The following is a 25,166-nucleotide window of genomic DNA, read 5'->3' as shown; positions in this document are numbered from 1 at the left end:
AAAGCCTTGGTGTGCTTGGAATGCCATGATGCAGAAGATGCTTTGTTCCCCTTCCCCTGTGTCTCTACTCCCTCTCTGTGAGAACCAGAACTGTGTGTGGTGACCAAGTGACAGCCACATAGTGGACATGTACAGTGGCCACACAGTCTGGTTTGGGGCAGAGGAGTGCTGGACCCTGTGGCATAGGTCATCTGTGCCTCAGCACATGGGTGCAAGTCCTGCTCAGGAATGCAGGATGGATCTTTGTCTGGATTTTACCTGGTCTCTTCATTGAGTGAGATCTGGGTTGAGATTCAGTCAGGGTCACAGCTGACTGTGGAGAAGGTCTGGTTGCCACAGCTGGAACTGCACACGGATCCCTTCAGCTGGCTGGGTGGTGTGGGCAGAGACACAGATATTGCAGGCTTGGGGAAAAGATCATATGTCCCCCACACCCTCTTTCCCCTTCCTTCCAGAGTTTCAGGCAAGGCTTGCTTTGCCTATGCCCTCATCTTTGGACACAGATCTCCTTTCTCTATAACCTAGCCCAGAGCTTGGTGAGAGAAGCCCTTTCTTGGGTGCCAGCTGGGAGGAGGGTAGGGCAGTGGGGCAAGCTGACAAACACTCACTGCTCATCCTGAGCTGTTTGTCTGTGCATCCTGACTCAGGATCAAGCTGCCACAGCCCAGTTCCCTGCCTTGTGTTGCTTCCCCTGGGAGCTGTCAGGAGGCTGCTGGAGCCATGCGGTAACATGGGTCTCGGGGAGGCAAGCAAGGTCAGATGTCTGCTCAGAAATGAGATTGGCAATGATGCCACCGGTGCTGACAAATGGCCTGTCATTAATCTCTGACTCATGGCAGCAGAGAGGGCAGCAGTGGAAGAAACCCATGAGGTCACTGGCAGCCTCTCTCCCACGGGACCTGCACACAACTTTCACCCTAAACCTTTCTGCATGGGGTGGGCTAGCCCCGGGATGGGAGGGGGTTCTTTTTCTACACATCTGCCCTGAGTTTTTGTGTTTGTGTGCAAGTGCAGGGCACAACTCCAGATGAGCTGCAGTCAAGGCCCTAAGCACCTGGGAACTGGCACAATCATACAGTCCCCGTGGAATAGGATTTTGGATTGTGGCATAGCTCTGGCTCAGCACTGGTGCAAGCAGGATGAAGGCTGAAACAAAGCTTGTGTTATCAGTGTGTTGCAATACCGTTGTGAGACAGGAGGTGCTGTGTGCTGGGAAAGGCTGCAGGGCGCTGGGGGAGACCAGACTGGGATGCTCAAACCCTGGCTGTGCTCCCTCATGCTGGGGCATTGCCAGGGCTGAGTCTGCAGGGTGCTCAGCCCTCTTGCAGAGCAACTTTCCCTCCTCTCCTCCTCTTTGAGTCTCTTCTCATGCTTTTTATAGAAAGGGGGTCTTTCCCCAGTTGCAAAATACTCCTTGGAAGTTATAGCCAGAGAGGACTTTCTGTGGTAGTGGATGCTAGTGGAGATGCTGCACTCCCTGCTCAGCCATGCTGGTGAGCTGCACAGGGCTGAGCTGCCTTTTAGGGCAGCTGTTGGTGCTACAACCTTTGTACACAAGCAGGGAAGAGGTGACTTTCTCCTCTGGATTATTTGGGGGTTGCTTCAATCTCTTTTAGGACGTAAGGAGATATGGTTATTCCACCTCAACTCACTCCAGATGCTTGAACCTCTCAACGTGCATTGGGGAGTGGATGGGCAGCAGAAGGCAGAGGCTGCAGTGTGGGATTGGGATTGGGATTTCTGTGCCTGGAAGGGCAGGGAAAAGGGGTGCACTGATAGGGATGAGTAGGTGCTGATTTTGGAGAGTGAGTGCTGCCTGCCACCACCCCAGGCTGCTGCAGCAGTGGCACAGCCTGAGCTGTGCCTCCTGGGCCTTCCCCCTCTGCCTCTGCTGAGGTACGATTTAATTTTCCACTTTTCTTCCATCCCCTCTTAACTGGAAGAAGTCCTAAATAAAGTTGCTGTCACTTTTATTTATGGGCACAGAGGAAGACACGGACAAAAAGCCTGTGTGCTCCTGACAGCTACAAAGCATCCGGCTGTTTTTCCTCGCTCGCCTTGGCAAGGCAATCGATCTGGGCACAGGCAAGCAGCCTCCCTGGATGCATGGTGCTCCCATGTGCCCCTGCCCATGGCACCCATGAGGATGGATGGGAGGGGGCTCTGCATCCTGGGTCCTGGCTCTCAGCTGTTGCAAAGCCAGGCTTGTCTGGGAGTACCTGTCGTAAAATCCTGGACCCCTGAAAATACAGATGCATGAACACGCCTGCCTTAAGAATCCATCACAGGCTTCTTGTCTCCATCTTGATTGGTTCCAGTGAGGTCAACTTTTTTTAATAACTCCTGGACTTCAGCAGGGAAAACTATTTCCTTCAGGAAATAATATAATTAAGGCTGCCTGACACTTCTGATTATAAGCCCCTGTCTTCAGTTGCTTGAAACTATGCCAGCCTTTAACCATTTGGACTGAAACTTCACATGTCTCTGCCTCCGGCTGAATTTTTTTGGAAAATTTTAGCAAAGAGAGTTTTAAGCTGCTCTCCGAACAGGGTGGGGGGGGGGGGGGGGGGAAGGCATTAGTTTATCCACAGTTAAAAATAAAATTAAAAAAAAAAAAGAAGAAAAATTCTTGCAGTCGTGCTGAAGAAATTCCAGTATCTTTGTGCTGTGAGACTGGGCCTGACAGCTTTGGGGAAGGTTTTGAGCCAGGCATCAGGGTTCTGCTTGTTGCTGACGCCACAGAAATCCGCCTTCCCCGCGCCAAGTGGCGAGGCTGTGAATCGCGGGCTGTGTGGGTGTGTCACCCACGGCGTGTGCGGGGAGCGCCCCGCAGCAGGAGCTGCTCGGCAAAACCCGAGTCCCCAGCTCCTGCAGGGATGCCGGGCTGCTGGGAAATGCTGGGCCCCTTCTGTTGGTGCAAGTAAAATTCGTGGATCCCTGACCAGCATAGCCCCAGCTTGTGCTGGAGAGAAAGATTTTTGGCAAATGATGTGCGTTTGGATTTTTTTTTTTTTTCTATTAAGCAAGTGGTTCAGTTATCCATTAGACCTTGTTGTGCCATGCGGATGCTTCATGTGGGACATGCCCATAGTGCTGGGCTTCCTCCAGCATTTTGCAAGGACCTGTTTTAAAAGTTAGTGCTTTTGCAGGCAGGTTTTTCTTAAGTCAGCTTGTTGCTACAGAAATGTCCAAAGCAGGAGAATTTCTGTGGGGCAGCCCAGACAGGCCCTATAAAATAGGTGTCACATTGATGATGTGCCATGACCATGGCATTGCTGATGTCCTGGTGATGCAGGGTGAGCTCAGCACTGATGCAAGCCTTGCTGCAGAAACCTGACCCAGGACTTGTCCCTGCTCTGTGGCTGTGGATATTTGCTCCTTATGTGAGCCCACCTGACCAAGGCTGTCCCATTATTATGGGGAAGCACAGCTCATAGGTCTTCTCTCTGGCTCAGCAGTAGCTCATGGCCCAAGTCAGGTCCTTCAGCTGGTGACCTGTTTTGGACATGCTGAGTTCCTCCAAAATCCAGTTTGACCTCAACTTGAAGCCTCTACAAAAGCAAGTTATGCTTTGATTTCCCTGTGGAAAGCTGGGCTGCTGGACCTGTGGCAGGGCCAGCTCATCTGGCTCAGCACAGGGCACAGAGGTGGCAGAGAATGTCAGTCCTTTCCACAGGTTCCAGAGATGTCTCTCAGAAAAGGCACTGGGATTTTGCACTTTGTACCCACAATGATGCGCTGTCTCCCTGAGGGTACTCATAGCTAAGCTCAGTCTCTCTCAGGTCTCTGCCAAACTGGAATTAGAGCCTAGGAGGGTCTCTGGCAGGTAATGATAAATGAGCCTCATCTCTTGCTGTAGCCTGGTCTCCTTTCTTGATCCACTTCATCTGTGGGTAGGGAAAAAACCCAACATGCCCAACCAAAAATGCTTCCAAAAAATAACCAAAGAGTTACATTTGCATTGCAGAGTGAGAAGAGGCTTGGTGGGAAGCAGCCCTCTCCCCTCCTTGCCAGTCACTCCTCAGCTCTGGGATGCCTGACAGAGCAGGTTTTGAATGATGGGGCATTGTGGGTGCTGAGCTTGGGGCAGCTGGAGTTGAATTTCTTGGTGGCTGACACCTGACAAGTGTGATAAATTGCGGCACACCGTGGCTGCCGGCATGACAAACAGCCAGCTTCCCTCCTTGTAAACTCGGGGAAAATTTTGTAATTATTTCCAAGCACTTTGCAAATGAGTGTTTCGCCATCAGGCACACAGTGTAGTTTCAGGGGGTGGTCATTTATTTATTTAGGTTTTGTAGACAGGCGGGAGGTAGAGGGGGGTGTTGTAGTTTGGGTTTCTGCAGCATCCTCCCATTGGCTTGTCCAGGCTTTGCATGAGGTCCTGGGAGGAACTCTGGCAAAGCTCATCAGCTGAGGGTTGGGTGCTAATTAAAGCCTGTGGTGTTCCAGGCTTGGAGTCACTGTCACCCTTGGGAAAGAATCTCTGCAGGAGTGAGTCCCAGACTTTTCTCTTGCCAGTGGGTTTTGGCTCCTATTTTTCATTTTTAATAATGCAGAACCATAAGACTTTTTTTTTCCTCTTCAAAGCATTTTAAAAGAAGTAGGGGGAGGAACACAACTTCAGCCACAAGAGCTTGATAATGAGCACAGATCTCGACTGATAATTTGTTTGTCTAATTCAAAAAGTGCATTTCCTGCTGTAAAGGAGAGCACCACTGGTTACACCAGTGCCCCTGACGCCATCTCACCAGACAAAATGTCAGACCTAGCACAGAAAGTCCTCCTCCTGTTTCCAGTCCTCGGTGTCTGTGCTGCAAAGCCACACAGGCATGTTTTCCTCTCCACACTCTAGGGTTCAGTTGGACTGGCCTCTCCCTGCACCCTTCAACACGTGTGTGAGGCTTTTCAGGATCAGGGCTAAGGCAGCACAAGACCCCATGGGCGAATGCCTTGGTGCTGGGCTGACAGTGTGGTGCTGCTGTGCCATTCTGTCTGGGGAGCATTCCTTTCTGTCTTTAAAGAAGATCAGAGATGTCCCACGCTGCAGGGGTCTTTTTTCCCCTCTCCCATTTCATGTCTCTGAATCGAAATAATTAAGCAAATACGTGCTTTGGGGCTGGACTGTGACGCTCTTGTGGGAGGGCTCTCATTTTAACTGGGTTTGTGTTTGCACCGGTTACCCCCAGCTGTCAGGGTTGGGAAACAGATGCCCCCCTCCTTGGTTGTTTGCTGAACCTGAAGCAATGGCAGTTTCACCTGGTAACCTGACAGGTTGTCTCTTCTGTTTTGTTGAAGAGAATCCCAGATCTGAGCAGTGAGGGTTGGACGAGCAGCCAGAAGAATCGCCCAGGTGTTTATGAGAAGTTGGGGACGCCCCAAGGACTCTGGACTGGTGGAGAGGTAAGAGGTGGGCTAAAAACCTTGCTCACCCAGCTTGTCCTGAGTTGGTGTGCTTTGTGGGAGTGCAGGACACGTGTCTTCTGGTGAGGACGGTGGTGTTTATTAAAGTGTGGCAAAAGGCTGCTCCTGGCTCTGGCTTGTGAGCAGCCTTTTAGCTGCTGTGCAAAGAGGGCAGATGCTGAGAATGGTTATTTAGAATGTGGAGGGGCAAGTATGGATGAACAGCCTGGAAAATCCCATGTTATGGTCTGCCCATGGACAACTTCTCCAAAAAGAGCTCTCCCACTTGAGAGCCCTTGGGCAGCTCAGAGGTACACAGTCCAACCACAGTCGCAGAGGTCCCATGCTGTGGCTGAACCACTCTGGAGCAGGTAAGTGTCACCCAGCCCGGCTATGTGGTGGAAGGTGAGGTGCCAGCCACCTCTTGCAGACAAGCACAGCTTGAAGCTCTCAGGTCTGCTGGGTGTTTTTTTTTTTTTTTTTTTTTTTTTGCTTTCCTGCCCTGCCAGACTGCAGTATCAGGGATGAGGTGCAAGGGCTTTGCTTGGAAAGGAATGCTCCCCTTAGGAGACCACAGCCATGGGCTAGAGGATGCCCCACCTCTGAGGCCTGTTACATGTGTGCTCAGTGGGGACTGTGGTAACACAGAGCTGTTTGAGGAGGGGTTTGGGATCATGTTCTTTGAGCCACGGTGGAGCAGGGAAGGAGCCTGGAGATGGAGCTGCCCCACCTGGGGATGCAGACCCTGCAGAGCCATGCAGGGGAAGCCCTGTGCTTGCTGGTGCTGTGCCTGAAAAAGGAAAATGATGAATTAAAATTTAACAAGTCTCTAAATGCCAGACAAGGACGTCTTAAGTGGGAATTGTCACCGTTTGACTAGTGCAGCCTCTCACTTAGCTAAAACTGCATGGCTTTAATTATGTTGATCCTAGAAAGCAATATTCTCCACCAAAGAGGAGAAACTGGTGACCAAAATAGCACGAATGATGAATTTTCCCTGTACCCCTTCCCTGCCCTCTACCCCTGCATCATGCTTCCTAGAGTTGTTTTGCAGGCCCTTCAACCCTGGATAAGCAGAGTCCTTTATCCTTTGAGCCACAAGCAAGGACAGAAATGCTCCCTGTGTGCACAGCTGATTGTTTGCCCCAGAGTTAAAGGTCAGGGCTAAGGACCCCAGGGGTGGGCAACATCTGATGGAGCCACAATGGGGAGTGAGCTGGGGTCTGGGCATGCAGAGGTGCTCTGCAGCAGCAAAACCCTGCCCTTGGCATTGCTCCTTGGTGGCATCCATGGAGCGGCATGGAACAAGGACTCCTTCCCTCACCATCCTCGAGGTGGATCAGCCCACCCACGGGACTCCTTGCAGCTCTGCAAATAGAGCAGCTTGAGCAGGGTACGTCTCTAATAATACCAATTACTGTTACATGCTGGCTACAAGGTACACTGGCAGTAATGGGATCCTGGGGGGATGAAATGAAAGCGATATAATATGGTGAGATAAATTAGCGTTGTAAAATTAGCCATGGGTCTAGTCAGGGATCTGACAAATGTGTCGCAGCTTTGGTACAAGCTCTGAGCACTGCTGAATTGGATTTAGTGGCCCAGAGCAGAGCAGATGGGAGCAAGGGAAAAAAGAGTTTGAGGGGTCTCCATGCACACGTGCTACCAGTTAATGCTGCTTGTTTCTTCCTCGGATTTCTGCAATGATACGTCCCCTGACGCCTGCTTGTGCATGGTAGCAGATGAGTAAGAGCCCAGCCCAGATGATGTGCTGCTAGAGGAGCTTGAGCCTGGCAGAGAGATGGGAAAGGGGTTGGAGAAGCATCAGCAGGCTGGTACTCCTGCCAGCTTCGCTGCGTCAGCTGCTGATCCCTGCCCTGCATCACTGGCTGCCTCTCCCAGGTTTGCTCCAAAAGGATTTGGTGGGATGTGTGGCAGGCATTTGCACAAGTTTTAGCTGTGTAGAAAGGGAAGGAAGCTGGTTTCTGCTTCCACTGTTGCAGGCTGACCTGTTTTCCCATGCCTGGATGGGCTCTGGGTCAGAAGGATGCCAGGAGCTGGGCATCCCACAGCCCAGGGACTTCTTCCTGTTGACCAAGGGTGTACAGCCAACTCTTTCCCATCCAGATGCACGCTTTATTCTTCACCCTCTGAGGCAGAGGGTGGAAGCCAGGAAATGGGGTTTTGTGCCTCATGGAGACTCAGAAATGGGTGTGGTCAGTTCTAGTGGGATCCACTTCCTGGTGGCTCATTAGGACAGGCTCCACCGCAGGGATGTGAGCACTCCTGCTGATGTGAGGATGACAGATTCTCATGGATTTGTAAATGCAGGATAATTGCATGTTTAATGGCTGACATATTATGTTGGATCTGGGGAGAGACAGACATGATTTAGGTCTGGTTTGATAAGGCATGTTCTGTGACTCTCTATAATAACAAGGGGAGAGAAAAATTCTGAATATGCTTGGTAGTGCCCGGCAGTGGAGCTGAGGGGGGCAGAGGGGTGGCAGAGCCATCTGTGCGAGGCCTCTCCCAACTCATGCCAGGATGGTTCAAGAGGAATGGTGGGTACGTGGCAGATGTGTCTGTGGGAAGGAACCAACCTGTCACATCCATGGGGATGAGTTTGTAGAGGTCAGGCAATGCAGTTCTGCAGCAGCACCAGCTTGAGAAACGAATGCCAAGGGATTGTCTCAGCACTGCCCAGAGAATCCCCAGAGAGCTGAGCCAATTTGTGTTCTGAGCCTGCAGGGACAGAGGCCTAAGGAAACAAGCTGCACTTTGTGGGAGGTCAGCCTGGCCACTGCCACCAGCCCCTGTGTCATCCTTTGCCCTCCTGCTGCAAGCAGGGCACAAGGTGACAGTGGTGACACACTTCAGGGATATCAGCCAGCCCCAGGGCTGAGTTGTCCTGCTAAAACCAATGGGGAGGATGAACTGCAGCAGCAGAAGGAGCCCCTTCCCTCAGCTTTCCTGCTGGAGAAGTAGTGGTGTGGGACTGCAGCAGGACATTGAGCCAGCAGCTGGAGTGCCAGTAGCAGCATAAATAGAAATACAACTTCTCAGCTTCTTGTGCAGCTATGATATATCTTGTTTATATTGACTTTCTTAAACCTCTAAAATACATTGTAGATTGATCTACAAATCTGCAAAAAGCACCTTTTTTATTTTTTTTTTAAAGCCTAAAGCAATTTTCTGCCTGCTCCTTGTGGTTGGCTCTGAACAGACACATGTTCTCTTGTCCTATTTGAGGCTGGCATGCTGCCACAGTGGTAGGAAGTTTAGCAATACTTGAGCTGGATCGATTCAAGCCCATTATCTGTGCTGCCTGGGACTTGGTGGTGAAGGGGAAGAAAATATTCTCCCCAGACACATCAAAGCCCTGTGATAAGGACACACAGTTAAGCTCTATTTATAGATGGACAGATGTCTTGCCAAAGCTTTGCTGCTGGCACTTGATTATGCAGTTTTTGAGTGCTTAGCAGTGTTAGGATCTGAAGGTGGCTGAGGTGTGTCCCCCCAGGCACAGCCCCAAGCAGTACAGCTTCTAGGTGGTCTTTTGCCTTCTTTCAAGAATGGACCTGATATTTAGATAGTAAGGATAAAGTGGCTGAGAGATCTTTTCTTGGAGTTGGTGACCAAGATAAGGTCAATAATTCCTCATCTTGTTCTTGCATCTGCATAGACCTACAGAGACTTTGGAGCTCCATAGCAGAGCTGCTATGGATGTCACATCAGAACGGTGTGGCTGTTGAGCTGAGGGTTCATGGCTTAAGCATCTCCTGGGGTACCTGGCTCTCAGCTCTGCCACCCTCCCAGCAAAAAGATTTTTTTCCTACTGTTCACCCTAAACCTCTCAAGCACCAAGGTGTAGCCACTGACATGTTGTATCTCATGAGTTTTCCTTCTTTAAGAAAAGCTTTCAAGGATATTTGAATCAGGACCAGTCATGCAAGCTGCATATTTGGAGTGGTTCCCCAGGCCAAGTTGTCTCAGGTCTTGCAGTGTGTGTGCACATACATGTTACATGAGTGTTTGATTTTTGAGGGGATGGTGGAAAGGGTGATGCGAAATGGATTAGCAAATCCAGATTCTGCTCCTGGTATGAAGAAGTGCTCATGCTCATTTCACAGAGCTGTCCTTAATTTCCTTCCATACATAGCTCTGTCACAATTGCCATGAATTTGGCAATGGGAGAAGAGCAAAGGCTTCATTCTGCTTAGCCTTGAGTGCTGTTGTTAAAGGTGCTATGCTGGCTTTCTCTTGGTTCTGACCCTAGATAAAGGAGGGAAAATCTTCTCCGAGCATCCAGGGGGAACCTTTTGTTTCACATATGCCCACTGTCACTTTCTTGCTATGGGTTGCTGTGAAGAACCTGGCTCGGTGTCCTCAACAGCTTCCCTGGATATTTCAGTGGCCCTGGCTGAACTTCCTTTAGTTAATTAACACTGTGACTTCTCTTGGGGCTCCCAAAACTATGGGCAATGTCTTGATGTGGTTCAAGTGCTGTGTGACGTGCTGGCTGTGCCTCTGCTCCCACAGCCCAGGCTGCTGCTGATCCCTTTGCTGCCTGGGCAGGCAGCTGGCAGGACCATGCTGGCACAGAGCAGGTGTTCCTATACCCAAGCCCCACACCAATGGGGTGGAGAATTTCACAGTAATTGCTCTTTTTTAGGCCTCAGTGAATTGTGGCTCCAGGAGGGAAGTTGTTGTATATGGGCAAGTTTGGGGAACAAAATCTGACTTCATTCATTTATTTAACACTCACTAACATCTATTTAATCTTGATCAGGTGCAGGATAGGTGCGTGATGGATCCTGGCTGCGTGCCATTCCCAAGGCTGGGAGAAAGTTGATTTCTCTTCCCTGGGGTGTCCATAATGTGTTCCCCTGCACGGCTCTTGCAGAGCCCTCCGAGCACGGTTAGGTTTTAGTCTGTCTCCAGGGCGCTGCTCAGCTCTGCTCGTATATTCCTCCGATGAGTGGGCAAGACAGAAAGCAAATACTTTTGTTCCAAAACCACATACGGGCTTTCAGTGGGTGATGATACTTCCTCAAGCTATCTGTCTAGTGAATGCACTTTCCCTCCTGCTTGTTTATATTCACAGGAGTGTTGGCTTAGCTGCTCAGGTGAGCTGTAGATGTCAAGAAAGATGTCACTTTCAGGAGAAGGCTTTAATGCAAGTCTTCCTGCTGTTCTGTGATGGATGGTGGATGACACCCCAATGTGCCAAGAACCAGAGGAGGAGGAGTGGGACATTCTGCTGGGTCTGGCACGGGGGCCATGGTTGGGAGAGTGGCTGCAGCAGTGCTGGAGGTGACATTTTACAGCTGGCCCAAGATGCTGATCTACAGTGTGACCAAGCTGATAATTCAGTAGATGAGGGGTCTGATGGAGGCAAGTTGTGTATTCCAATTCAAAGAAATAACCATCAGCAAAAAGGGCTGGCCTCCTCTAAAGCCATTTCAGAGGGTTTCACGGACGCTGTGGATCTCATGGCTCCTGAAGGGCCTTGGTGGTGGATGCCTGGTATTCTTCCCAGTAAAGCTAGAAGCCATGGGGCCACAAACATGAGATGCATTTTCCTGGGGTGGTAGCTACCCCACTGAATCCTGGCTGAGACATGGGGAACTGTTGTCAGCCTAGTGGAGGGCATATGTGTGTACAGTGGGCATCTGTGGCGCCAGATGGAAGGGAAGAGTGCAGATCTACCTCCTTGTAGTCCCCCTTAATGCCCAGAGAGAGTGGCTGGAGGTGGGGATCTACTGGAGGAGCTGTTCAGCTGTGATGGAGATGGGCAGGATCCCACATCTAGGTGGGAAGAGGAGCAAGGCTCTCAGCTGCACACACCTGGATCCCTTCCATGGCCATGGCACTCCCAGTGTTGTGTGCTCAGCACCACTGAGGTTGTTCAAAGAGGAAGTAGACAGCAGCACTGATTGCACTCTTTAGCAATGTTTTATTTATTATTTCCCCCTTTAAGATTACTCTTTTTAAGCCCTGGATAGCTCCAGCAAGCCTGGACTGGGGCCCATGTCTCCAGGGCAATTTACAGCATACACCAGTCCCTCAGCACTCATTATAGCCCCCAATGAGGACACCTCAGTGCTGCCCTTCAGTAAGATCACATATTACTGGCTCTTTTTTCTTTCTCTTGCCCCAAATCATTGCACTTTATATCTAAAAGGAGGGGTATGCAGGTGGGGAGCAGCACAATTTATGGATCAGAGATTTATATGCTGCTGCGACGCTGTATTTTTTCCCCACAGTGACACTTTATTGCCACAAATTACCAAACAGGCAAGGTTATGCGAGTGACAGCAGGCAGAGCTGTAAAGGACAGGAACAAATGGCAGCAGGAAAAGTACCCAGAGGAGAGGGGGAGGTCTGGCAGAAATAAAAGAAGGTGGGACAAGCATCAGAAATCAGTTTGCCTTGCAGAAGGATATATGGGGGAAACCTGGGAATCAGTGTGCCATCTCTGGTACATGGGCATGACATGGGGATGGGAGACCAGCTGGTGGTCTGGGTTGGGATTCAGTAAATCCTTTAACTTTCTTTTTCTCCCCCCTCTCCCTAAATTGCCAGGTCCTTCCTTTCTGCAGGCTGCTTCCTTTTTTTTTTTTTCCTTTCTTCTTTTTTTGGTTTTTTTTTTTTTTTTCCCCTGTAGAAATGGCAGGTTTGTAGTTGTTGAAGGTTTATTTTCCTGTCTCCAGGGTGGTGTCTGCAGGGAGATGTGGGGGTTCCTGGGAGGCAATGGCGTTCAGAGGGTTATTAAAGGGTGTTTTGCTGTGCAAATGATTGCTATATTTTCTTACTTTATGGTTGTGGAGGGTGCAAATATCCCAGTCTTGCCCTTTTTGGTGGGCAGCATGGTCACTTATCTCCATCTGTATTAGTACATTCAATATCCTTGATGGTGTGTGGAGGACAAGTACCAGCCCTTGGGCAGAGGAGTATGCAAGGCATTCTTTGGCTTTGGTTGAGCGATTCTGTCTGCATCCACTCACCCAAGTTAGATCAGCTTAACTTCAAACAAATGTGAAAACTGACGGCTGGAGTTTGGCAGAAGTATTAAGGGTGCCTTTGAGCTCAGGATGCTACTCAAAGCTGCCGGGGAGCTGTCACTCTATTATTCTTGCAACAAAACACTACCGGCGGAGCTGAGAGCCTCAAAGGCTCTGGAGCCACAGCCAAAACTGCATTTAACTTGCAGAAATGTGCTACAGCCGTGGGGCTCACCATGCCAGCCCCAGGGACAGTCAGCACTGACGTGTTCCCCCCTTGCTGGCAGCACAGAGGGGATTCGGGGGTACCTCTGCACCACAATGGACCATTGCACAGGGCAATTTGACTTGTCTGTTCCCATGCTTGTAAAAGATAATTTCCATTGAATCCCAATGCCATAAGCCAGGTATTTAATCTTGCTTGAAGGGAGCATGTCTGAAGCATGCAGGGCATCACAAACAATAGTAAGCAATCAATAGGCTAAATCCTGAGGTCTCTTACCCAGACTTTGCTGGAGTAAAGGTTGACAAAGTGCTGAGTAGTTACTCCAGACTTCAGCCTTGAGCTGAGGGCAGAAGTGATTGACTGATTTATTGATGGTGCATTTTACTATGAATCTAGCTTGTCTGTTAGTCACAAATGCTCATTTAAGCATAAATCGTGGTCTGCCATGAGCAGATAGCTTCTCCTGCAGCAGAGCTGGGCAGAAAGATTTTAGATGAATGGCTTTTTTGGAAAAATAGTTTTGGATCAACGCAAATAGCTTGTGTTTCTGTGTTGTGCTTGGCAAATAGCCTCACAGAAGAAAGTGAAAGCCCACTTGCGAAAAAGATGAAGAGCTGGATTCTGACATGATGTTTAGATCTTCTTTCCAACTGGTTTTAGGTTTTCTTCCCAAATCAAAAAGCCAGACAAGTTTCAGAAGATTCCTCTGAAACACTTTTTCCTTGCCCTCTGAAGCCCTTTTTCCTTATCCTCTGTTCCTGGCTTCTGCAGCAAAACCAGCGACACACAGCACTTCTAAAACCTGACGCTGACTCTCTGTGAACCCACACCTCATTTATTTTTAGTTGGTCCAGCAGCATGAGGGCTCAGGCTCTGGCAGGCATTCATTCACTGCAGCTGAGCTGTGGTCTGGGATGTGTGAGGCTGCTGGATTTGCTGCCCTGATGGGAGACAGGGCTTATCCTGCCTTGATGGAGCCTTGGAAGGTTTGGAAGCGGGATACAGGAGCCAAGAACACCTCAGCCCCAATGCAAGGCTAGGCAAAGCATTAGCTGTTCCTGCTGCAAAAGACTGTGCAAGCCCTTTGGAGGTGTCTGTGGTGTCACCTTTACCCCAAACTCTCAGCAGCTGGGGTGTGGCTTGCTTGCTCCCCTGTTCTCGAATCACCACCCTTATTTCAACTCCTTAAGATGAATAGTTTCTTACTATTCAGGAATAAAACCATGGTACTCAATCACCTCCATAGCTGGTTTTCTTTGTCCTAATGTTGCTTCTTCTTTGTTTTGAGCCTGGCTGCTGCTGGCTACATCTGCTGTGGCTCCCAGAGCCTGTGCTTACCGTGGCAGCACATGGGTGCATCGGCAGTGGATGCTGTAGGAAACCTCTCAGACAGATTTGTGCATGTGTATATGCCTCTCTCAGTATTTCCTGTTAATTAATGTACACTGGAGTCTGTCGCCTGTAACAGCACTCACTGGCGGGTGATAAATTGTTTGTATGACAAGATGGCAGTGAAAGCCGGGCAAGCTGCGGCTGTCGGCGCTGGGTTTGGGAGCCAGGGGTGAACGTCAGTCAATAACTGGATAGGAAGAGGGATGGTGAAAAGCCCAGCAGCTGATTGCAAGATCCCCGAGGAATCCTGCCTGCTCGTGCTGGAGGAATCCTTGCTGTGGGCTCCAGCAAAAGGGCAACAGTGCTGCACCAGACCCCACGCTTAACTGGCACACCCCAGCCCTTTTGATGCTTTTTGGTGTGAAGGGAGGAGGAGAAAGGGTCTTATGCCATCCCTACTCCACAGGGATGGATGCTGGCTGGAGCTTGTAAGGATACACTTAGAGCAACCTCTCCTGACCCACACTGGGTTTTTCTGCCTCTCATACCACAGAAAAGGCACCGTGCCAGGGCCTGGGCTCTGTTCTTCTGCAGTGCTACAACTTCCAGCAAACCCTGCTTGGTAGATGGAGTGCCCTACAATGCTGCCAGCACCAGAAATCCCTGACATGTTTTGCCTGCTGATGCCAGCATGCTAACGCTGGCACAAGGCTTGGCTAGGCATGTCTGTGTGGGACCAGTGCTTTTGGTGACCTTGATGGGCAGCCTTTATGGCAGCAACTGTGTCTACACCACCAGTAACTGGGTTTGAACCAGCAGCAGGTGGTGGTTGAGGAGCTGTGTTGCAGAGTTCACAAGGCTCCATGGATGTGCTGGAGTGTGGGGCTGGATGTGATGGATCTGGGCTGCTGCTGTTCACAGTGTTTTCAGCCTGCTCAGTTGTGGTTCTGGGCCCAAACTGAGCCCACACTGCGAGCCCTGCATAGGAGACTCATCCTAGAAAAACAGCGCTGGCACCAGAGTCCAGCTTCCTGGGGAGCAGACGTGGACTGACATGGCTTCTTGCTGCATTCCCAGTGGGACTGGTCCCTGCTGCAGCCCTCTGTGTTCTGTGCACTGTAAATCCATCTCCATTCTGGCTGGCACGCTGAAGATGGGCTTCAATCACCTGTTGTGCTCATTGGGACTCTAGCAGTCAGAGCAGGGATCCCACTCAGGAGGACAGTGTGCTGCCCTGGGACCTGCTGTGCTTCCCACAGTGCAGGGGGGCAGTCTGCATTTACTGGGAAACGGAATTATCTGCTTCCCCAAGTGGGGAAAATAATAATAATAAAAAAAAGTGCCTTCCACTAGGTCATGAGCCATTACCTCGAGGGGCCCTTCATCAGCTGATGAATTCTACTTAATAAAATAAATACTGAGAGAAAATGTAATTGGATTTCATTTATTACCCAGTTCCGCCTAGCAGCCCCAGATTATACAAAAGCAATTAGAGAAAGCTCTCCATTAATAGCTATCTTCAAGCCGCCCAATGGGTTCATTCCATCAAACCTTCTGGCTTGTGTAATTTCCTTTCTTGGAGCTCGCTCCTGGCCGGGGGAGGATGTGGGGTGTGCAGTGCCATTGCCAGCAGCCTGTAAACAAAAGCAGCCCTGTCTCTAACATTTGCACAGGCATCATCTTCCCATGCATGCGGCTCAGCCAAAGGGTATCCTGGTTTAGGGCGAGAAGCCAGGGCACCTGGGCAGTTTGGCTGCAGACTAGGGCTTGGTTGTGCCTTCCCTGGGATGAGAGCATCCTTCCTCCGTTGGCATTGCCACGTGGTGAATCTGTGCTGCTTGGCAGAGGGTGGGTGTGCAGAGTCCCACAGGGGCATCAGGTACAACACTGTCCACCTGAGGGCCTGGCTGGTTCTCTGATGCTATTTTTTCCTGTAATGCCAGCAGGTTCCCAGCTTCTGTCTCTGGCACCTTGCAGGAACACACAGTGCAATAGTTCAGCTTCCTTTTTTTTTTTTTTTTTTGCTAGGAGCAAAAGGAAAGCTTGGTAAAGCTTGCTAAGGAGGAGGATGTCTCATACTATCTCCCTGAAAGTCTTATAGCAGGACAGGGAAGTATGTTTGAGGATCCTCACAGGGCACAGACAGATGTCTGGCACCTGTTGTCACTGAAGACAATGGCAGGTTAACCTTCAGCAGAGCCTTAATCTCTTATCTTTTTTCATAATCCCTGTTTACCATGGTGGATGAGGAAAGACAATTACAGTGGAAAAGGCAACTGGGGGAAGAGATGCTGAATGATCCTGGAGGATGGTTATGAGGAGTGGTCCATGGTGGAAGCAGAAGGGGATGTGCACATCCCTTGTGTATATAGCATGTGTGTGCACAGCCATGAGAGGGTGCAGCCCTCTCCCTCATTCTTCCGGCACTTGAAGCCCTGGAGGAAAATTGTCTGGCCATGCTGCCTGCTTTTGGGCCAGCATTATGAAGGGACCACATTTCTGTTCTACCGCGGCAGATGTAGGGCTGGAGGGACAGAAGGGATTTTAAAGGTTGGTCCCCTTGCAGTGTGGAGGAGGAGGGAGGGCTTGAGGAGCCAGAGGTTCTTAGCTTCTGCCTGGGGGTAACATTGTCTTCTCATCCTACTTGTCATTCTGGGCAGAAGCCAGCACCCTTTCTCAGCTCAGACAACCAGATCTACTCCAGCTGATGCCTTGATGGAGCCAGAGTGGCTCATCAGGGATGTACCAGTGCCCATCATGCTTGGGAACCTGCATTTGGCTCTGGCATCTTTGTATTTACCCTGCTGTAAATACACTCTCTCCCCCACTGCTCCTTGCTGTCCCATTTCCTATCTCACTTTTCATCCCCTCCCTTTCATGCCATAACCTCCCTGGAACAAGGCTGGGGTGAGAGTAACAGCACAGCCAGGAAGGAGCTGATATTTAGTTTCAGACAAGAAACAACATAAGGCGTAATGCAACCGGAAAGGTGAGGGCAGATGGAGAGGGCCGGCAAGGTTGTGTGGCTCTTCATCTTCATTACAAGGCTAATGTGTGTGGTCTTGCTTCTGTGCTGCTTGCCAGCGAGGGAGGGATGGCTAGAAAGCAGAGATGTGCAGGGAGAGTTTTGCTTGCAGGAGGTGAGGCTGGTCCTACTGGATGGTAGGGAGAAAATCAGATGGAGATTTACTGGGGGAAGCAAGCATGAGAGTAGGGGGTGCACGAAGGTGATGTGATGGAAGACCCAAAACGAACAAAGAGGGATGCTCTTCTTGATGGGAGATGGCAAATGTCCCATAGATGCAAACTGCTTGCTCACTCCGGGTCCTCACTCTGGAGAAAGGAGAAGTGGAGTGTTTGAGAGCATAGGAGGAGAGTGGTTGATGCTGGTATCATCAGCAGGGGAGGCAGGAGATTAATCTTGGCTGGTGGTAAGGGGATACCTTGCTCAGAGGAGGAAGAATTAGAGCATGAGATGGTGAAACTGTGAGTCTGAGAAGAGGGCTGAGGTGTGGAAGAAGGTGGAGACCTTTCTAGCACGGAATGAAGGATGTGCAAAGCTCAGACACTGACTGTTGGGCTGCCACTGATGTTCCCTGCTTCCCAAAGCAACATCTTGTCTTTGGCCTGAGGGTTAACCTTGGGCTCAGTTCTTAGATGACAGAGAAAACTCCAAAAGAAGTAAATCCAGCCTCCAGTGAGGAGTGAAAACTGCTTTTTCCAAGCCACACAGCAGCAGTGACCACATGAAGCCTTCCTTTTTTTCCTCGTTGTTTATTTTTTACAGGGGTCTTTTATTTATACCCCCTTAACATCCCTGCTGTTAAAGCAGCCTTATTAGGATGCTGCCCTTCACCAAGGAACTCTGCTATCGAAAAAGAGCATTAAAGATTCAACAAATAGCTGAGAATTGGGATTGATCCTAACCTCCCATAAATGGGAGTACCTTCCCCCATTAATCAGCCTTGGTTTTCACTTACAGGATGATGGCCTCAGTGCTACACTTCTTCAGGACTAAAAGCACGTTAAATATTTATCACAGCTGAGTATTCACTTCCCCCACTATTGCCAACTAAGATCCACTGCTTAAGCCTGCATTGGCTTGACAGGTTGTGTAGTGAGGTGGCATGCCATTAGGAAACCTCTTGTGCCAACGTGCTCTACTCATTTGCTGTGCTAAGCACAAAGAGATGGTGGCATCTCTCATCTCAAAGCATGGTCAGCATGGGACTGTATTATAAAGCCTCTCTGCTGGCATTTTGCACTATTAAATTAAACATACTAGAGATAAGATTCTTGGATTTGCTCTTTAGCAGAGGGCTGGATCATCCACACTCCTCCATGTCTCTTTTTTAACCTCAAAAATAGGATTATTTAATCCAAACTTCACTGTAGGAGTAGCCCTCTGTCTGTGCTGAGACTTTGCCCCATGCCAGGGTCTTCATTAGCAGTTCAGTGTGGGGCTGTTTACGTTGCTGTGCCTGGAAACATTTCCCAGTTTACTACCATGCACTCTCTTCTGCTGAAAGGATGAGGCAGCCCTCTCTGTCTTTCCTTAGGGTGCTGGGACGCTTGAAGTGATGACAGGGCGTTCAATGATCCAATTATTGGTCTATACATATGTAGATACATTTTTTCTAATTGTGCCAGGTGTGCCCTTAGTGTTTCAGAGAGCAGCTATTTTAGGAGCATCTCTGGAAGCTGCCTTTCCATTTTGCTCTCTGATCGTGTGCTGGCATTTCTTAAATGGTGGCGCTTGACTTTGAGAGTTCCTGATGAACCTCAGAGGTTGGAGAAAGCATGGGCTGCTCCCTAACTGAGGTGCTCTGAGGTGCTGCTGAGAGCAAACCCTGAGCCAGGATGGGAGCAGTTTATCTGCTCAGGAAAAGCTCCCTGTGATGTCGGGTGGAGTTTAACTTCTGCACCGGGGCTCAGAGCGCAGACTTCACTTGGCCAATTCCGAGAGCTGAGATTGAGCTGTTGTTGCTGGGTTCGTGCTTTTTTTCTTTTTTTTATTTTTTTTTTCATTTTCAGCTTGTTGGTTTGGCATCATCGTGATGCATGTCCCCGTCTTGGCACCCACCACCCGCCGCCCCCACCTCCAGTTCGAGCTGCTGATGTGCGCAGCCTGGCTGTAGCCGTTTACATGTACGGGCGCACAATGTGTTTCATTATCCTTGTCTCAAACTTGTTTTGCTGCTGTCACGCACCAGAAAAGTTAAACACGTCTGATCAAAGGCATGTAAACACAGCTTCAAAACAAATGCCCTCGAGTCCTGCCAAAAGCACAGAGCTGTCTCCGAGCAAATCACGTCTCGTATTCCCCTGCCTGTGCCTCCTGCTTCTCCGAGCGGGTGTGCGATGCCGCCTGATCTCCGGGAGCCTACTGGGCTGCTGTTTGCAGCAGGGAAGGGTGGCCCACTGAGAGGATTTGCACCAGCAAGGCAGCTGGGAGGAGAGCAGAGCCTCAGCCTCAGAGTGGGAGGGAAAACTTGCTGCATCCTTGCACGTGAGAGGCAGCAAACCCCAATGGTCTGCAGCTCTGGTGGGTTGAGGGAAAGCAAAGCATGACATGAATTGGCTGGAAATAAAGGTGCCAAGTGTGCTTTTCCCAGGTCTGCCCTCGTGCTCCAGCTGGTGTGGTACCCTGATGCAGCTGTAGGACAAGGAGCACCCAAGGCTACTACTGCCTGTGCTGACAGGGCATCACCGGGTCTTGAGCTTGGCTTGAGGGAGAGTCAGCCAATTGCATCACTTGTGGGATGAGAGGGGCTGGACTAAGGATCTGGGGATGGTCCAGACCACGAGATGCTTCTGCTCTGCTGGGTTTCCAGCCCTTGGGGGCCATGGAAGGGTGAGGTGAGGTGAGACTTGCATCCCTGGCTCAGGGACTCTGATGTCACTTGATTTCCCATGAGATTGGTAAAAATAGGGAATTCTCTATAGTGGCAGACAAGTCAGGTTTTCATCTTAGTACAGCTTTACAGAGGGCTGGATATGCATCTTAAATAGGAATGGAAATCTTTGGGCTTTTGCAGCCTCTGAGGGCAGGTGTTTTCAGAAAACACTGTCTCCTTTAAAATCTGCCAAAAATCTATTCACAGCTTGGCTACCAGTACGGCCAGCAAATAGTTTGGGAATTCATGAGCTTGTGAACTGACCCGGACTCTGCAAATGAGTTGCCCAAGGTCTTTGCCAAATGCCTTTGAATAATGGACATGTCAGAACCAGATGGGGTTGCAAATGGCAGGTTATTAGTGCCCGATGCCTGTGCCAAGCAGTGCTGCACGTGTGTGCAAGCACGCAGTACGCGCAGGGCTCGTCCCTGGAGCGAATGGAGTGGCTGGGTTGCTGCAGGTAAGATGATCCAATGGGTCTCCTTCAAACCACCTAATTGCATTAACAGGGGAGATAAAATCTCAGTCATCCCCCACGTTGCTGGTTGCTGCTGGACAGTCACAGGCAGGCTGTGAAATGCCCTGCAGGCAGTGGGGACATGGTCAGAGGTTAACGACGGTGTCAGCCTTCATAAATCATCCCTAATGAGACCTGGGAAAACGTTTGGTTGCAGCTCTGATGCATGGCTTGGCTGTGTTTTCTTCCCTTTACTTTGGGCTTTTTCTGCCATTTGGTTTCCAGGATTATCTGGGTGAAACCTTTGTGAGGCTGAAGGCACTGGAGGCTTTCCTGCGTGGTGAGGAGCCCTGGGCTCTGCTCCTGACACAGGCAGGCTGATGTGCTGCAGAATAAATACATCCTCCCCCTTTTATTTTCCCTAAGGACAAGTTCACATCTCCCTAGGGAACCAGAAATCTCAGACTGGAGGGCACTGCCTGTGTCCTTGTGTGGAGGAGCAGCATGCTCTGTGCTTGCAGGATGCTGTGGGTTTGGGATGCCTCCAGGTAGAACCTGAATCATGAAGTGTGGCTGGTCCAGTGCTGCCTCTGGCCATTCATTCTGGTCAGACAAAGGGTTGCAGGACTCTCTCTCAAGCTTTTCTCCCAGCCCTTCTCACCTGCATTGGAACCACATGATGGGGAAATCCAAATGCTTCGTCTGGGAGAATCCTGTGCAGGAAGTAGGACCCCGGATAAGCTGTGCAAGGTAGGAAGATTAGAAGAGGTTATTAATGTCCCCAGCAAAGGCTGCCTCTGGGGATGGCAGTGGTGGGCTGCTCCAGGCTGTGTGTGGTCTCTGCAAAAGCTGCCAGACACCAGCCGGGACACTGGGAGGAGTGAAGCAGGGTACAGTGAATACTCCCTCCGATTTATTATTTATAAAGTACTGTCACAGCCCTGGAAGTGTTGGGACTCTCAGAAAAGCTGTAGGAATGTACTAATTAAAGAACACAATGGGAATGTAAATTGGGAAAGCTCCCCAGAGGGAAGCAGCCCTGGGGGGAGCTAATTTGCCAGTCCCCACTCCTCCCCTGCAAACTGGCTGAGACACTGGAGCAATTAAGGAGGAATTTGAGTGTTAAATATAATCTGGAATTGTGTTTTTGGGTGTTTTTTTTTTTTTTTTGTGTAATTGGTTTATTTTTCTCTTGGGTAACTGTCTTACCAATTCTGTAATCACAACTTTAACCCTCTGTTCTGCTACAATAGGGGCTTTTTGTGGGATTTTTTTGCAGGGGGTGGTGGTGGTGGTCTTTGTTGTTGGAAATAAATTAAAGTGAGTCTGCCAGCACCAAGGTGGCATGTCACCTCCTTGTGCCATGACAGATATATGGCCCCAGGGCAGGGCTAACATTGGCCAATCTGGTAAGAGACTTTGGAATCATGGAATCACAAAATGGTTTTGGTTGGAAAGGATCTTAAAGATTATCTAATTTCCACCCTGCCATGGGCAGGGACACCTTCCACTAGACCACGTTGCTCAGGGCTGCATCCAGCCTGGCCTTTAAACACAGAGATGGAACATCCAAAACTTCTATGGACAACCTATTCCAGGAATAAAGTACTGATTGTCAGAGTTGTCTCCTGAAATCCATCCTAAAAATATGGCTTTTCTAGTTGGTCTTTTTTTCCTGCCCATTTCTCTTCTGTGTGGCCTGGCTTACTCATTATGCTGTTCTAACTTATCTTGCCCTGCTCAGGAAATACATGTATTTGGTGTCACCTGAGCTGTGGCCAGTAGAGTGGGCTCAGGGTAGTGGCTGTGACTTATTTCTCTTTTCCTGTCAACTTTTATACAGTCCAGGGTGAGAAGACAAATGGAGAGACTGTCACAGATGCGAGGTGAAGCAAAGACATGCTGAGGCTGTGGTGGTCAGCAAGGGGGGGCCATCAGTTCATGTGCTCCTTGGTGTTGGGTTCACAGGTCAGCTGTCTCCCTCTGTCCAGGCCTGCAGCTGAGCAAAGGGCTTGTGTTCTTGGGCTTTGGGTTTTTTCCTTTCCTTTATCTATAGCACACAATTCAGTGTGCTGTTTACTGGAGGGTCTTCAAAGCTTGTAAAAGAGCTTTGAGAAGAAAAACTGGTGTGATTGTAGCTGGTGTTGTTTGTGATGGCTTGGTGTTGGATCATTTTAAGATGGTGTTCTCAGGCACACAGCAACTAGTGTGTTGCAGGGTCCTCCTCCCTCTCTCATTTTTATCCTTCTGATTAGCTTGAATATTTATTACGTTTTATCAATAGGCACTAGTTGCCTGAGATTCTCATCCATTGCAAGCTACCATTTGCAAGGGTTTGAGAGCTCTCAAAGCCCAGACATCGGAAAACATCATAGATGTAGATTCATGTGATAATGAGAGCAGTAGGAGCCTGTCTGCCTGTAGGGGCTGACGTGCTCTGGATAAGCTAATGCTTTGTGATAGAACAGCACCCCTGGTCCTAACCCTGAAAAGCCTGAATTCAGCCTTGCATGAGGGCTGCAGAGCATCCCTCTTTCTCCCAGGGATATTGGGAAGGGAAGCCATGGCCTGCTGCAGCTGGTGATTTCTGCTGCCACCAGACCAGGCTCCATCCTCAGGGTCAAGCCACAATACCCAATGACCTCCTTGCTATGGCTGCTCCTTGACAGCCTGGTGGCTCTTCACGTCCTCTGCCCACCTGGATCCAATATCTGCCTGTGGGGAAAAGTCACACCGAGCCCAGGAGTCTGGGGAGAGCTCCTCCCTGGCTGGGGCTGGACAAGCTTCTCCCTGGCCAGGGCAGGAGGGTCCTCTGGTGGAGACCTCTGTGGTTCACATCTCCCACCATGGGCCACGTCTGCCACTGGGCAGAAATGGGCCATGGGGTTTCAGCATTGTTCAGAAGATCTCTGCCAGGATCCAGAGCAATCCCAGCCGTTTTCCTCTAAGCCTGCCTGTATTTATTGCCATTTGTTCTGGTTTATTTTTCCAAAAATAAAAATGGGTTGAAGTGGTACAAAAGCTGGGGAGGAAACAGGCTGAAGGAGCCTGAGGAAATAAAGATTTAAAGATTGTGCTGCCCTCATCCCCCTTCTCACCCCCATCTCAGAAAAATCCCTGGAAATGTGGAACTTAAAACCATTCCACCTTTTTTAATTTTTTTTTTTTAACTGTAGGGCCTACAGATTCCATCTATTACCCACAGTAGGTAGTCTGGTGAGGCAAAACAGCAGAAAAGAGAAAAGTAGTATTTTCCCTATTTGAAGGTGGGAAGGGTAGGGCTGGAACCTGTGGTGAAGCCAGGAGCATGGCCCATACTTTCCAGTCACTGGTGGTCCCTTTTTCTCTTTCTTCTCTTTCTCTTTTTCTCCTTCTTTTCTCTTTCTCTCTTTCTCTCTTTCTCTTTCTCTCTTTATCTACTACCTGCAGCACCAGTGATGGTCTTTTAGAGACCATGCTGGGACATGCTGACACTCAGGATTGCATTCAGGTTCCAAAATGGCATTTTCAATATGACCTCTGACCAGCCTGTGCTGCTGGGGTATCCAATTCTCCCCAGAGCTGATGCTGATCACTCTCCCTTCCTCCCTCTCTCAGCATCTGAAGTTAGTTTCCTCTGGAAGACAAGGGTCAGGAATACTCGGGTGCTGACGGATCAGTATGTGCTTTCCTGGATCGGGGCCTTGCATTCCTCCTGCCCGTCCAACTGGATGCAGGATCCCTTTAGGGCTTGCAGCACTGGGGAGATGCTGCAGCGGGGCATGAGACCCAAAAAGCAGCAAAACCTCTCGCCTGCAGCCCCTGCTGCTGCTTTTCTGCTGGCAAAGGAACTCACCTCTGTTGTGGGGATAAATTAAAATCAAGGAGCAACTGCTGTGCACCAGGCTGGGTCAGGCTGGTGGTGGGTACCGGTGCTCAGTCCTAATCCCGGCCAGCTCATTTAACTTTCTGACCTGTGAGACAGCAGCTTCCCGCTGGGAAACAGCCCTCGGCTTTGCTTGTCCTGTCTTTGGGCAAGGGAGCAGGCTTCCTGCAAGCGGGCGGTGTGCGACCTCAGTCGGGGGGCAAGGTAAGTCACCTTCTCTGAGGGGTTGTTTGCACAGCTGCGAGTGGCCGTGCCCGCTCCAAGAATCCCCACATTTTTCCCCGCGCCGAATATCCGGGACAGGCATCCATCCCTCCGCGCACTTTCATTTCCGTCGGCTGGCCGGGGGAGCCTCGCCCGAGCATCCGAGCGCTGGGCTGGCCCTCCGTCATCCCGCCGCTGCTCCTCGCCGGGCCGATGGCAACACGGCGCAGCCAGCTCCATCCGGGCTGCTCGGGAGCGCCGGGGGAACGCTGCCCGTGGGAATGCCGCCCTGGAGCGCACTCGCAGCTGCCGCCGCCCCGCTCGGCGTGGCTCGCCGGCAGCCAGGCTGTCGGAGCAGGAGGTTCTCTGCGACCCCAGGGCGCTGACAGCCTCCCTGCACAGAGCCTCCGCTGTCACCCGGCGCGTTGTTTTGTTTCTCAGCAGCCCTCCCGCTGCCCAGCCAAGCCCTTCCCTGCATGCGGATTTTATGGCGGTGCCTCCGAGACGCTGACAGCCTGCTGACATCCGTGGGTTGTGGGTTTTTTCCTTTGCTCGGCTGCCTCCATCACCCCGATAACCCAGCATGACGCCCATCTTCATGCTAGCAGGCTCTGTGAGGTTTTCATGGCTCCTCTCTGGTCTTTTCCTGCTTTGCAGAGAGCTCCAATCCTGCCCCATTTGTCCCGAGACTCCATAGAGTGGCGAGCCCCGCGCAGACAGCACGCTGGGGCAGCTGCCCGTGCTGGCCCTGGGATTTACTACAGGCAGTTAGTTT

At 50.4% G+C, this 25,166-nt stretch overlaps 1 protein-coding gene across 4 annotated transcripts in view; it reads left to right on the top strand.

The window, feature by feature from the left end:
• CNTFR (ciliary neurotrophic factor receptor) overlaps nucleotides 1–25,166 on the top strand; it is a 201,613-nt gene that overhangs the window by 47,422 nt on the left and 129,025 nt on the right. For all 4 annotated transcript variants that reach the window (XM_059874113.1, XM_059874114.1, XM_059874115.1 and 1 more), the window contains one exon: nucleotides 5,299–5,403. In XM_059874113.1, coding sequence (XP_059730096.1) covers nucleotides 5,299–5,403 — 105 coding nt within the window. The remainder of the gene's footprint in view (nucleotides 1–5,298; nucleotides 5,404–25,166) is intronic.

This window comes from Haemorhous mexicanus, chromosome Z (assembly GCF_027477595.1).
Source record: "Haemorhous mexicanus isolate bHaeMex1 chromosome Z, bHaeMex1.pri, whole genome shotgun sequence".
Classification (NCBI taxonomy): domain Eukaryota; kingdom Metazoa; phylum Chordata; class Aves; order Passeriformes; family Fringillidae; genus Haemorhous; species Haemorhous mexicanus.
Note: the sequence above shows the minus strand (reverse complement) of the source record. Positions and strands in the feature narration are given on the sequence as shown.